Raw genomic sequence first — 14,382 nt, 5'->3', positions numbered from 1 at the left:
AGTGGAGACCAGGGCCCAGTTTTGAGGCTGAGCGATGGGGTCGGGGTCTTTCTGCTGGCGTGGGGCTCTGACGGGTCCACCTCTGCCCTAGGGCCTGGATACCCCAGGGAGCCAGGGGTCGCCCGTGCTGGAGTGGAGTAAGGTGACTTCAGGCGTGGTCCTGGGGGACAAGGAGGCCCCCGGCAGGTGGGTGTTGAGGCGGCTGCAGGCGGGGCCTGGGCGGGGCCGTGGGGGTCTGGGTGGGCCGTGGGCGGGGTCTGGGTGTAGCCGTGTGGGGGTCTGGGTGAGGCCGTGTGGGGATCTGGGTGGGCCGTGGGGGTCTGGGTGTGGCCGTGGGCGGGGTCTAGGTGGGCGTGGGCGGGGTCTGGGGTGTGGGCGTGGGCGGGGGTTTGGGTGGACAGTGGGGGTCTGGGTGTGGCCATGGGGGGGTCTGGGTGTGGCCGCGGGGGCCTGGGTGTGCCCGTGGGGCGGGGCCTGGGTGGGCGGTGGGGGCCTGGGTGTGGCCATGGGCGGGGTCTGGGCGGGTCGTGGGCGGGGGTCTGGGTGGACCTGGGTGGGGGCCTGGGTGTGGCCATGGGCGGGGTCTGGGCGGGTCGTGGGCGGGGGTCTGGGTGGACGTGGGTGGGGCCTGGGTGTGGCCGTGGGCGGGGTCTGGGCGGGTTGTGGGCGGGGTATGGGTGGACGTGGGCGGGGTCTGGGCGGGCCGTGGGCGGGGCCACAGGCGTGGGCAGAGTGGCGGACTGACTTCGGGGATGGCCGGTTCTAGGGCTCCGCTGACTTTGCTCCACAACAGACAGGGGCGGGGTCTGTCCGAAAAGAAGGTGTGTACTACCTGTAAAGATTCTAAGTGAGGTGAAATTTCACATAGCATAAAATTAACCACTTGAAAGTGAGCAACTCAGTGGCAATGTTGTGCAACCGATACCTCTATCTAGTTGCAAAGTATTTTCACCTCCCCCAAAAGGAGACCCGTGCCCGTTAAGCAGTCACTCCGCCTCTTCCCCAGCCCCTCCAAACCACCAGTCTGCCTTCTGCCTATGGGTTTGCTCGTTCTGGACATTTTGTATAAACGAAGGTCTTTCGGGGCTTCTTTCACTCAGCACAGTGTTCCCAAGGTCCATCCATGTCACACCGTGTCTCAGAACTTGATTCTTTGTCATGTCTCAGTGACATGCCGCTGTGTGGCTGGACCACATTTTGTTTATCCATCATCTGTTGGTGGACACGGGTTGTTTCCATGTCTTGACTATTATGAATTGTGCTGCTATGAACTTTTGTGTACAGGTTTTTGCCATGCACATATGTCTTCATTTCTTTTGGGTGTATTCCTAGGAGCAGAATTGCTGGGTCATATGATTCAAACCCACCCAGCCGCTCCATGGGAGGGAGAAAAGACCAGGTGATCTGCTCCCGTAAAGATTACAAGCCTAGGAAACCCTATGGGGCAGTTCTACTCTGTCCTATCTGGTCACTAAGGGTTGGAATTGACTCGATTGCACCCAACAACAACATGGTAACTCTGTGCTTAACTTTTTGAGGAACCTCCAAGCTGTTTCCACTCAGTTTGTACCATTTTGCGTTCCTACCAGAAGTGGACTAGGATTCCAGTTTCTCCACAATTTCACCAACACTTGTCATTGTCTTTTTTTTTTTTTTTTTTTTTTTGACTACCGTGTATCTTCGTTGACCCAGAGCAGCTTTCCAGGAAGTCTTCCTCCCCCATTTTGAAGCACAGGGGGTTTGGTTGGGGGGGATTGAGACCACGTCCCCAGCTCTTGCTCTCTCGGGGGCTCAGGAGGGCTGCATGAAGTACAGCCAGTTCTCAGGCAGTGAGCCTCTCTCTGGCCTCATATGTCCAACTGCTGAATGGCTCCCTGCACACTGCGGGCTCACAGCTGGCGGAGGAGCTGGCTCAGAGGCTGAGGGACCCTTAAGATGCTGCCTACCACGGATGTCCTGCCCAGGACCCCTCCTGGGTGTGGCTTTGGCAACCCGTGTTTGTGGGGGGCTTTGGGCTGACTCCCTGGGTGCTTGGCTCCCGCCCTCTTACAGCCCTCCCTAAGAGTGCCCTGTCCCTCAGCATCTCCAAGTGGAAGGACACCCACACCGGGTCCCTCACTTCCAGAAATGTCTCTATCTGACTCCCTTTTGTTTTATTTTGTATGCAAAGAACGTGTTCCCAGGCCACCCTAGAGATTCCAAATCTGTGGGATTGAGGAGTCTGTGTGTGGGAACGACACGTGACGTGGTTACATTGACAAGGACACAGATCACACAATGAGCACAGCCGTGTCACCCCCATCCCAGCGCCCACCCCCAGGGCATTCCCTCCCTGACCTCCAATAGCAGACAGGGTGGCATGGCTGGGGCTCAGGTGCTTATGTGACTGGGTGGTGAGGTGTGGGAGGGCCCTTGGGGTCTGACTTCTTGTGCTCAACAAAGTGCAGGTGACAGTCACCCCCGCAGATGCCTGAGGCAGTGGGTCGTCATTCTCACCTCTTTGTGCCCTTCTTTGTCTTTTTCTTTTAATAGACTTTATTTTTTTAGAGTGGATTTAGGTTTACAGGAAAATTGTGCAGAAAACAACTGAGTCCCCATATACCCCAGCCCCAACACACAGCTTCTGCTGTTACTACCACCTTATGTTCCTGTGCTGTTTGTTACAACTGACGAATCAATACTGATACATTATTATTCACTAAGGAGACCTGGTGGTTCAACAGTGAAGCACTCAGCTACTAACTGAAAGGTTGTCGGTTCTAACCCACCTGTCGGCTCTTCGGGAAAAAGACCTGGCGATCTGCTTCTGTGAAGATTGTTGTTGTTGTTGTTAGATGTTGTCGAGTCGACTCCGACTCATAGCGACCCTATGCACAACAGAACGAAACACTGCCTGGTCCTGCGCCATCCTTACAATCGTTGTTATGCTTGAGCTCATTGTTGGAGCCACTGTGTCAATCCACCTTGTTGAGGGTCTTCCTCTTTTCTGCTGACCCTGTACTCTGCCAAGCATGATGTCCTTCTTCAGGGATTGATCCCTCCTGACAACATGTCCAAAGTATGTAAGATGCAGTCTCGCCATCCTTGCCTCTAAGGAGCATTCTGGCCGCACTTCTTCCAAGACAGATTTGTTCGTTCTTTTGGCAGTCCGTGGTATATTCAACATTCTTCGCCAACACAGCAATTCAAAGGCGTCAACTCTTCTTCAGTCTTCCTTATTCATTGTCCAGCTTTCACATGCATATGATGTGATTGAAAATACCATGGTTTGGGTCAGGTGCACCTTAGTCTTCAAGGTGACATCTTTGCTCTTCAACACTTTGAAGAGGTCCTTTGCAGTAGATTTGCCCAATGCAATGCGTCTTTTGATTTCTTGACTGCTGCTTCCATGGCTGTTGATTGTGGATCCAAGTAAAATGAAATCCTTGGCAACTTCAACCTTTTCTCCGTTTATCATGATGTTGCTCATTGGTCCAGTTGTGAGGATTTTTGTTTTCTTTATGTTGAGGTGCAATCCATACTGAAGGCTGTGGTCTTTGATCATCATCAGTAAGTGCTTCAAGTCCTCTTCACTTTCAGCAAGCAAGGTTGTGTCATCTGCATAACGCAGGTTGTTAATCAGTCTTCCTCCAATCCTGATGTCCCGTTCTTCTTCATGTAGTCCAGCTTCTCGGATTATTTGTTCAGCATACAGATTAAATAGGTATGGTGAAAGGATACAGCCCTGATGCACACCTTTCCTGACTTTAAACCAATCAGTATCCCCTTGTTCTGTCCGAACAACTGCCTCTTGATCTATGTAAAGGTTCCTCATGAGCACAATTAAGTGTTCTGGAATTCCAACTCTTCGCAGTGTTATCCATAGTTTGTTATAATCCACACAGTCGAATGCCTTTGCATAATCAATAAAACACAGGTAAACATCCTTCTGGTATTCTCTGCTTTCAGCCAGGACCCATCTGACATCAGCAATGATATCCCTGGTTCCACGTCCTCTTCTGAAACTGGCCTGAATTTCTGGCAGTTCCCTTTCCCTGTTGATATACTGCTGCAGCCGTTTTTGAATGATCTTCAGCAAAATTTTGCTTGCGTGTGATATTAATGATATTGTTGAATAATTTCCACATTCGGTTGGATCACCTTTCTTGGGAATAGGCATAAGTATGGATCTCTTCCAATCAGTTGGCCAGGAAGCTGTCTTCCATATTTCTTGGCATAGACGAGTGAGCACCTCCAGTGCTGCATCTGTTTGTTGAAACATCTCAATTGATATTCCATCAATTCCTGGAGCCTTGTTTTTCGCCAATGCCTTCAGAGCAGCTTGGACTTCTTCCTTCAGTACCATCGGTTCCTGATCATATGCCACCTCTTGAAATGGTTGAGTATCGACTAATTCTTTTTGGTATAATGACTCTGTATTCCTTCCATCTTCTTTTGATGCTTCCTGCATCATTTAATATTTTCCCCATGGAATCCTTCACTATTGCAACTCGAGGCTTGAATTTTTTCTTCAGTTCTTTCAGCTTGAGAAATGCCGAGCATGTTCTTCCCTTTTGGTTTTCCATCTCCAGCTCTTTGCACATGTCATTATAATACTTTACTTTGTCTTCTTGAGAGGCCCTTTCAAATCTTCTGTTCAGTTCTTTTACTTCATCAATTCTTCCTTTTGCTTTAGCTGCTCAACGTTCGAGAGCAAGTTTCAGAGTCTCCTCTGACATCCATCTTGGTCTTTTCTTTCTTTCCTCTTTTCAGTGACCTCTTGCTTTCTTCATGGATGATGTCCTTGATGTCATTCCACAACTCATCTGGTCTTCAGTCACTAGTGTTCAATACATCAAATCTATTCTTGAGATGGTCTCTAAATTTAGGTGGGATATACTCAAGGTCATATTTTGGCTCTCGTGGACTTGCTCTGATTTTCTTCAGTTTCAGCTTGAACTTGCATATGAGCAATTGATGGTCTGTTCCACAGCCGGCCCCTGGCCTTGTTCTGACTGATGATATTGAGCTTTTCCATCATCTCTTTCCACAGATGTAGTCAACTTGATTTCTGTGTGTTCCATCTGCTGAGGTCCATGTGTATAATAGTCACCATTTATGTTGGTGAAAGAAGGTATTTGCAATGAAGAAGTCATTGGTCTTGCAAAATTCTATCATTCGATCTCTGGCATTGTTTCTATCACCAAGGCCATATTTTCCAACTACTGATCCTTCTTCTTTGTTTCCAACTTTCACAGTCCAATCGCCAGTAATTATCAATGCATCTTGATTGCACGTTCAATTTCAGACTGCAGCAGCTGATAAAAATCTTCTATTTCTTCGTCTTTGGCCCTAGTGGTTGGTGCATAAATTTGAATAATAGTCATATTAACTGGTCTTCCTTGTAGGTGTATGGATATTATCCTATCACTGACAGCATTGTACTTCAGGATAGATCTTGAAACATTCTTTTTGACGATGAGTGCAACACTATTCGTCTTCGAGTTGTCATTCCCAGCATAGTAAACTATATGATTGTCCAATTCAAAATGGCCAATACCAGTCCAGTTCAGCTCACTGATGCCTAGGATATCGATGTTTATGCATTCCATTTCATTTTTGACGATTTCCAGTTTTCCTAGATTCATACTTCGTACATTCCAGGTTCCCATTATTAATGGATGTTTGCAGCTGTTTCTTCTCGATTTGAGTCATGCTACATCAGCAAATGAAGGTCCCGAAAGCTTTACTCCATCCACATCATTAAGGTCGACTCTACTTTGAGGAGGCAGCTCTTCCCCAGTCATCTTCTGAGTGCCTTCCAACCTGAGCAGCTCATATTCCAGCACTATTTCAGACATTGTTCCGCTGCTATTCATAAGGTTTTCACTGGCTAATGCTTTTCAGAAGTAGACTGCCAGGTCCTCCTTCCTAGTCTGTCTTAGTCTGGAAGCTCAGCTGAAACCTGTCCTCCTTGGGTGACCCTGCTGGCATCTGAATAGATTACAGCCTATCTGTAAAGATTATAGCCAAGAAAACCCTATGGGGCAGTTCTCCTCTGTCACTTGGGGTGGCCATGAATCAGAATCCACTTGAAGGCACCCAACAGTAACAACAACGTAGTTTACATTAAGATTCTTTCTCTGTGCTCTACAGTCCTGTGGGCTTTGACAAATGCATGTCTCATGTCCACCATTACAGTGCCTGTCTTGGTCATCTAGTGCTGCTGTAACAGAAATACCACAAGTGGACGGCTTTCACAGAGAGAAGTTTATTCTCTCACAGTCCAGTAGGCTGGAAGTCCGAATTCAGGGCGCCGGCTCCAGGGGAAGGCTTTCTTTCTCTGTCAGCTCTGGAGGAAGGTCCTGTGATGCATCAATCTTCCCTTGGTCAGGGAGCATATCAGCACAGGGACCTCAGGTCCAAATGACCTGCTCTGCTCCCAGCACTGCTTTCTTGGTGGTATGATGTCCCCATGTCTCTTTGCTCACTTCTCTCTTTCATATTTCAAAAGAGATTGGCTTAAGACATTATTTAATCTTGTAGATCTCAATATAACTGCCGCTAATGCATTTTATTATATCATAGAGATAGGATTTACAACACACAGGAAAATCTCATCAAATGACAAAATGGTAGGTAATCATACAGTACTGGGAATCATGGCCTAACCAAGTTGACACATATTTTGGGGGGACACAATTCAATCTATGATAGTGGTGGACAGAATAGTGTCACTGCCCTAAAAATGCCCTGGACTCCACCCGTTCATTCCCCCACCCTGACTGTTGATGCCCTGGCAATCAGTGATCTGTTCACTGTCTCTACGTTGTTGTTGTTGTTGTTGTTAGGTGCCATCAAGTCAGTTCTGACTCATAGCGACCCCATGTACAACAGAACAAAAACACTGCCTGGTCCTGCGCCGTCCTCACAGTCCTTGCTGTCTTTGACCCCATTGTTGCAGCCACTGTGTCAATCCATCTCATTGAGGGTCTTCCTCTCTTTTACTGACCCTCTACTTTACCAAGCATGATGTCCTTCTCCAGGACTGGTTCTTCCTGATAACATGTCCTAAGTATATGAGATGAGTCTCACCATCCTCACTTACAAGGAGCACTTGGGCTGTATAGCTTTGCCTTTTCCAGAATGTCATAGAATTGGAATCCTGTAGTATGTACCTTTCAGACTGGCTTCTTTCACTGAGCAGTGTGCATTTGAGGTCCCTCTGTGTCTTTTCATGACCTGAGAGCTTGTTTCTTTTTATCACTGAATGATACTCCATTGTATGGATAGACCACAGTTTGTTTATCCATCACCCGTTGAAGGACATCTTGGTTGCTTCCAGGTTTTGATAATTATGAATAAAGCTGCTGCAGACATTCACAAGCAGGTTTTTATGTCGACATACGTTTTTGACTCATTTGGGCAAATACCTAGGAGAGTGATTGCTGGATTATGCAGTCAGCCTATGTTTAGCTTTGTAAGGAACTGCCAGCTGGCTCCCAAGGTGGCGCATCATTTTGCACTTCCACCAGCCATGAGTGAGAGTTCTGGTTGCCCCACATCTTTGCCAACATTTGGTGTTGTCAGTGTGCTAGATTTTAGTCCTTCTAATAGCTGTAGTGCTAACTCATTGTTGTAAGCATTCTTTGTATAGCTTGGATACAAATCCTGTATCAGAGATGTGTTTTGCAAATATTTTCTCCCAGTCTGTGGCTTGTCTTTTCATGTTCTTTTTTTTTTTTTTAATAATTTTTTACTGTGCTTTTGCTGGGAGTTTACACGAATAATCCCCACCCCACCCCACCCCCCAAGTGCCTGTCAATTTGTCATATTGTGGGGGCTTGCATGTTGCTGTGATGCTGGAAGCTATGCCATCAGTACTCAGATACCAACAAGGTCGCCCATGGTGGACAGGGTTCAGGTGAGCTTTCAGACTAAGACAGACTAGGAAGAAGGACCCAGCAATCTACTTCTGAAAAGCATTAGCCAGTGAAAACCTTATGAATAGCAGCGGAACATTGTCTGATATAGTGCTGGAAGATGAGCCCCCCAGGTTGGAAGGCACTCAGAAGACGCCTAGGGAAGAGCTGCCTCCTCATAGAGTTGACCTTAATGGCGTGGGTGGACTAAAGCTTTTGGGATCTTCATTTTGCTGATGTGGCACAACTCAAAATGAGAAGAAACAGCTGCAAACATCCATTAATAATGGGAACCTGGAATGTACGAAGTATGAATCTAGGAAAATTGGAAATCGTCAAAAATGAAATGGAATGCATAAACATCGATATCCTAGGCATTAGTGAGCTGAAATGGACTGGTATTGGCCATTTTGAATCAGACAATCATATAGTCTACTATGCTGGGAGTGACAACTTGAAGAGGAATGGTGTTGCATTCATTGTCAAAAAGAACATTTCAAGATCTATCCTGAAGTACAATGCTGTCAGTGATAGGATAATATCCATACACCTTCAAGGAAGACCAGTTAATACAACTACTATTCAAATTTACACACTAACCGCTAAGGCCTTCGATGAAGAAATTGAACATTTTTACCAGCTTCTGCAGTCTGAACTTGACTGAACATGCAATCAGGATGCAGTGATAATTACTGGTAATTGGAATGTGAAAATTGGAAACAATGAAGAAGGATCGGTAGTTGGAAAATATGACCTTGGTGATAGAAACAATGCCAGAGATCGAATGATAGAATTTTGCAAGACCAACGACTTCTTCATTGCAAATACCTTTTTTACCAACATAAACGGTGACTATACATGTGGACTACACCAGACGGAATACACAGAAATCAAGTCGACTACATCTGAGGAAAAAGATGATGGAAAAGCTCAGTATCATCAGTCAGAACAAGGCCAGCGGCCAACTGCGGAACAGACCATCAATTACTTATATGCAAGTTCAAGTTGAAACTGAAGAAAATTGGAACAAGTCCAAGAGAGCCAAAGTATGACCTTGAGTATACCCCACCTGAATTTAGAGACCATGCCAAGAACAGGTTTGATGCGTTGAACAGTGATGACTGAAGACAAGATGAGTTGTGGAATGACATCAAGGAGATCATAAAGAAAGCAAGAGGTCATTAAAAAAGACAGGAATGAAAGAAAAGGCCAAAATGAATGTCAGGAGAGACTCTGAAACTTGCTTTTTAGCGTTGAGTAACTAAAGCAAAAGGAAGAAATGTTGAAGTAAAAGAACTGAACAGAAGATTTCAAAGGATGGCTCAAGAAGACAAAGTAAAGTATTATGATGACGTGTGCAAAGAGCTGGAGATAGAAAACCAAAAGGAAGAACACTCTCGGCATTTTTCAAGCCAAAAGCACTGAAGAAAAAATTCAAGCCTCGAGTTGAATAATGAAGGATTCCATGACACAAGAAGCATCAAAAGAAGATGGAAGAAATACAGAGAGTCATCATACCAAAAGGAACAGGTCGATTTTCAACCATTTCAAGAGGTGGCATATGATCAGGAACCGATGGTACTGAAGGAAGAAGTCCAAGCTGCTCTGAAGGCTCTGGAGAAAAACAAGGCTCTGGGAGTCGACGGAATAGCAATTGAGATGTTTCAACAAACAGATGCAACGTTAGAAGCACTCACTCGTCTATGCCAAGAAGTTTGGAAGACAGTTACCTGGCCAATCGAATGGAAGAGATCCATATTTGTGCCTATTCCCAAAAAAGGTGATCCAACTGAATGCGGAAATTATCAAACAACATCATTAATATCACATGCAAGTAAAATTTTGCTGAAGATCATTCAAAAGCGACGGCAGCAGTGTATCGACAGGGAACTGCCAGAAATTCAGCCGGATTCAGAAGATGACATGGAACTGGGGATATCATTGCTGATGTCAATGGATCCTGGCTGAAAGCAGAGAATACCGGAAGGAGGTTTACCTGTGTTTTATTGACTATGCAAAGGCATTCGACTGTGCGGATCATAACAAATTACGGATAACATTGTGAAGAATGGAAATTCCAGAAAACTTAATTGTGCTCATGAGGAACCTGTACACAGATCAAGAGGCAGTTGTTCGAAGAGAACAAGGGGATACTGCGTGGTTTAAAGTCAAGAAAGGTGTGCATCAGGGTTGTATCCTTTCCCCATACCTATTTAATCTGTATGCTGAACAAATAATACGAGAAGCTGGACTATATGAAGAACAGGGCATCATGATTGGAGGAAGACTTATTAACAACCTGTGTTATGCAGATGACACAACCCTGCTTGCTGAAGGTGAAGAGGACTTGAAGCACTTACTAATGAAGATCAAAGACCACAGCCTTCAACATGGATTACACCTCAGCATAAAGAAAACAAAAATTCTCACAACTGGACCAATGAGCAACATCATGATAAACGGAGAAAAGATTGAAGTTGTCAAGGATTTCATTTTACTTGGATCCGCAATCAACAGCCATGGAAGCAGCAGTCAAGAAATCAAAAGACGCATTGCACTGGGCAAATCTGCTGCAACGGAACTCTTTAAAGTGTTGGAAAGCAAAGATGTCACCTTGAAGACTAAGGTGCGCCTGACTCAAGCCCTGGTGTTTGCAGTCGCCTCATATGCATGCGAAAGCTGGGCAGTGAGTAAGGAAGATGAAAGAATTAACACCTTTAAGTTGTGGTGTTGGCAAAGAATATTGAATATACCATGGACTGCCAGAAGAACGAATAAATGCTGTCTTGGAAGAAGTACAACCAGAATGTTCCTTGGCAGTAAGGATGGCGAGACTACATCTCACATACTTTGGAAATGTTATCAGGAGGAATCAGTCCCTGAAGAAGGACACCATGCTTGGTCAAGTACAGGGTCAGCAAAGAAGAAGAAGACCCTCAATGAGATGGTTTGACACAGTGACTACGACAATGGGCTCAAGCAAAACATGGATTATTAGCATGGTGCAGGACCGGGCAGTGTTTCTTTCTGTAGTACATAGGGTCGCTATGAGTTGGAACCAACTCGACGGCACCTAACAACAACAACAAACAAATAACCCAGTAACATTCATTACATTTTTCCCAGCGTGTCAACATTCTCATTAGTTCTGTTCTGGTTGTTCCATTTCCAGCAATATAGTTTCCATGTCCCTGTACCTTCTCTCCTTTGCTTTAAGGTAATTGTTGGCCGTTTGGTCTCATGTGGTTGTCAAGTCAACTCTGGCTCATAGTGACCTGATAGGACAGAGTAGAACTGCCCCATGGGGTTTCCAAGAAGTGGCTGGTGGATTCAAACTGCCAACCTGCCGTAGCTGTTAACCACTGTGCCCCCAGGGCTCCTGGTCTCATATGGATGATTTTTTAAAGGAACACAGTACTCATGGGTTATATTCTTTATTTTATGAGCCAGTCTGTTATTTAGCTAAAAGGTGACCTCGGGGGTACTTTTGATTCAAAGTTTAAAGAGTATGTCAGGGTGATAGTCTCAGGGAGTCCTCCAGTCTCAGCTGGTCCAGTAAGCCTGGATTTTTTAAGAGTTTGTCCCACACGTTTTTCCCATTCTATTAGGATCCATCTATTGAGGGCACTGGGTTGCTTTTGGGTATTGTGGCCATAAACAGAATGGTCGGTAGTGGTAGCCACGCACCGTCTAGTTCTTTTGGTCTCAGGGTAGATGAGGCCGTGGTTCAGGTAAACTCTTTGTCCTGTAGACTAGTTTCTTCTCTGAGTCTTTGGTTTCCTTCTTCCTCATTAGCTGTGGACAAATAGAGACCGATAGTTGTATCTTAGATGGCCGCTCACGAGCCTTTGAGATCCCAGATGCTGGTCACCAAACAAGGACGTAGAACACGAACTTTATGAGCTGTATCATGCCAAACGACTGAGTTGCCCCATGAGACTGTGGTCCTAAGCCTTCAAACCCAGAAAACCAAACTTTCATGGCGTTGGTTCTGTCCGAGAGCATCCATAACGGTGCCGCCTATGTGGTTTACTAAACATACAAATGTATGTGCATGCAGACACGTACTTACGTATCCACGAGATGGATCTCCATGTCTGTACCTATGCACACACGTGTATATGCCTGCCTTGGTTATCCAGTGCTGTTCTAACGGAAATACTGTAAGCGGATGGCTTTAACAAACAGAAGTTTACTTTCCCACGGTTAGGAAGCTAGAAGTCCGAATTCAGAGCGCCGGCTCTAGGGGAAGGCTTCCTCGCTCTGTCGGCTCTGGGGGAACGTGCTTGTCTCCTCAGCTTCTGTTTCTTGCTTCCTTGGAGATCTCCGTGGGCCTTGGCATCTGTCTTCTCCCCATCTCTGCTTGGTTAATCGGCTCCTTTTACATCTTACCAGAGATTTTCTCAAAACACACCCTACACTAATCCTGCCTCATGAACATAACAAAGACAGCCCATTCCCAAATGGGATTATAACCACAGGCATAGAGGTTAGGATTTACAACACATGTTTTTTGGGTACACAATTCAATCCATGACAACACCCATCTGTGTATACCCATTTTGTTGGTGGTGGTGGTGTTGCAAAATTACGCATGTCTTATCCTTTACCCAAAATGTCCTTTTCTCTCGTGGGCTTCTCGTGGTAAGTAGTAGTATGTAGTTGTTGTGTGCTGTCGAGTCGATTCCAACTCATAGCGACCATATAGGACAGAGTAAAACTGCCCCATAGGGTTTCCAAGGAGTAGCTGGTGGATTCAAACAGCCAACCTTGTGATTAGCAGCCTGAGCTCTTAACCACTTTGCGACCAGGGCTCCGTGTGCTTCTTAGGGGCGTCATTTACCGTGGTCAGGCTATGCGCACTTCACCCACGTTTGGTGCTGCCTTTCCCGTTGTTTTCATGTCTTAGTCCTTCTTTCTGACGGCTGCATGAGGTCTGCTGTGCGATTCCTGAACCATTGCCCTGGTCCCTGCTGTGGACACTCAGGCCATTGCCGTCGCTGCTGCAGCGCTCACCCTGCGCTTTTTCTGCACTCGCCTCCGGATGTGGTGTGGCTGGTGACCCACGCCCTCTGCCCTCTCTGCCTGCAGCTTCTGCCTCTGTTTGAACAAAGCCTTCAGCCGCTCCAAGAATCGAGAGATGGAAGACAGCGCCCCCCTGCTGATGTCCGCCAATGCCTCCCTGCACCCCTGGAAGCTCCAGGACCTGCCCATGAGCTATCCACCGCAGCTGTGCATCTACCTGGACCCCAAGGAGGCTGAGAGCCTAGGCATGGCCCACCCCCTGCACTTCCAGTACAAGCAGGCCCGGCTGCAGGCCCTGGAGACCACGGCCAACATCCTGAAGCAGCGGATCGAAGTGCTTACAGAAAAGCTCCACAAGCCCGAGGTGCTGGACGTGCTCCGGGACCCGGCCCTGAGTCTGCCACAGTCCCTGCTGCCCAGTCCCGAGCCGGCTGCTGCGACACTCACAGCCCCAGCCTGGCCCAGAGCCTTTGGGTCCAGCAGGGAGTTGGAGGCGCTTGTCTCTCCCCGGTGCCAGCCGGATGGTGAAGCACTGCCCTGGAGCTCTGGCCGGGAGTGGCGGCAGCATGCAAGCCCCTGGGACCGGTGCACAAGCACACTCCAAGGTAAGACGGTGCTGGGCCTCAGAGGGCCTTGAGCCCCAGGGGTGACCAGTAGTCCCCTGGGCTAGGGGAAGCCAAGTCCCCACTTCCCCGCTGTGGGACCTTGTGCCTGAGACTTGCCTCCCCTCTGCCCTGGCTTTCCTCTCCCAAAAGGGGGGCGCTTTGACAATGTGCATCGAGTCCCTGGTGGTGTGAACAGTTAAGTGCTTGCTGCCAACCAAAGGGTTGGTGGTTCGAGTCCACCCAGAGGCACCTTGGAAGAAAGGCCTGGGGATCTACTTCCAAATAATTGACCACTGAAAACCCTGTGGTGCGCAGTTCTACTCTGACACACATGGAGTTGCCACGAGTTGGAGCTGACGTCACAGCAGGGGGTTAGTTGTCCAGCAGATTGGAGGAGGGGACACTGGTGACACTGCTGCCACAGCCCATGCCACGTGCTAAATTCCCACCCCTGCCTTGGCCCCAGGGAAGGAGGTGTGAGGCCTGGACGGGGCTCCTGTGCTGTCGCCCCAGCTCCAGGCATTCTCCCGGCTTCCCTGCCAGCCCCTTCCCTCCCTTGGCTCATGGAGGGAAGTCACGGCGCCTCTCTCTCTGCAGGGTTCACGGGGCATGGACCTTCTGTGCTGGAGCGGAGGCTGGCAAGAGCTGCGGGCTCCTTCTGCCCCTTGAGCCCCCTCGCGGGCCGGTAAATCTGTGCACTCCCCCTGCATACTGCCCACAGGGTGCCCTAAGCGCTCCCCAATGCTCAACCTGCCAGGAGTCAGGGCATGGTCAGGTGGACAGGATGGCCCAGGTCCTGGCATGTCCAGAAGCCTCAGGACGGGCCCGGGTTGTGCAGGCTCTGACACCTG

At 47.8% G+C, this 14,382-nt stretch overlaps 1 protein-coding gene across 7 annotated transcripts in view; it reads left to right on the top strand.

The window, feature by feature from the left end:
* CCDC187 (coiled-coil domain containing 187) overlaps positions 1-14,382 on the top strand; it is a 66,451-nt gene that overhangs the window by 17,846 nt on the left and 34,223 nt on the right. For all 7 annotated transcript variants that reach the window (XR_007518612.1, XM_049895450.1, XM_049895449.1 and 4 more), the window contains 3 exons: positions 92-186; positions 12,993-13,531; positions 14,129-14,216. Coding sequence is in view for 6 of the 7 variants with exons in the window: in XM_049895450.1 (XP_049751407.1) it covers positions 92-186; positions 12,993-13,531; positions 14,129-14,216 (722 nt within the window). In the remaining variant the exon portion in view is untranslated. The remainder of the gene's footprint in view (positions 1-91; positions 187-12,992; positions 13,532-14,128; positions 14,217-14,382) is intronic.

Source organism: Elephas maximus, chromosome 9, assembly GCF_024166365.1.
Source record: "Elephas maximus indicus isolate mEleMax1 chromosome 9, mEleMax1 primary haplotype, whole genome shotgun sequence".
Taxonomy (NCBI): domain Eukaryota; kingdom Metazoa; phylum Chordata; class Mammalia; order Proboscidea; family Elephantidae; genus Elephas; species Elephas maximus.
This window is presented reverse-complemented; position numbering and strand designations above follow the sequence as displayed.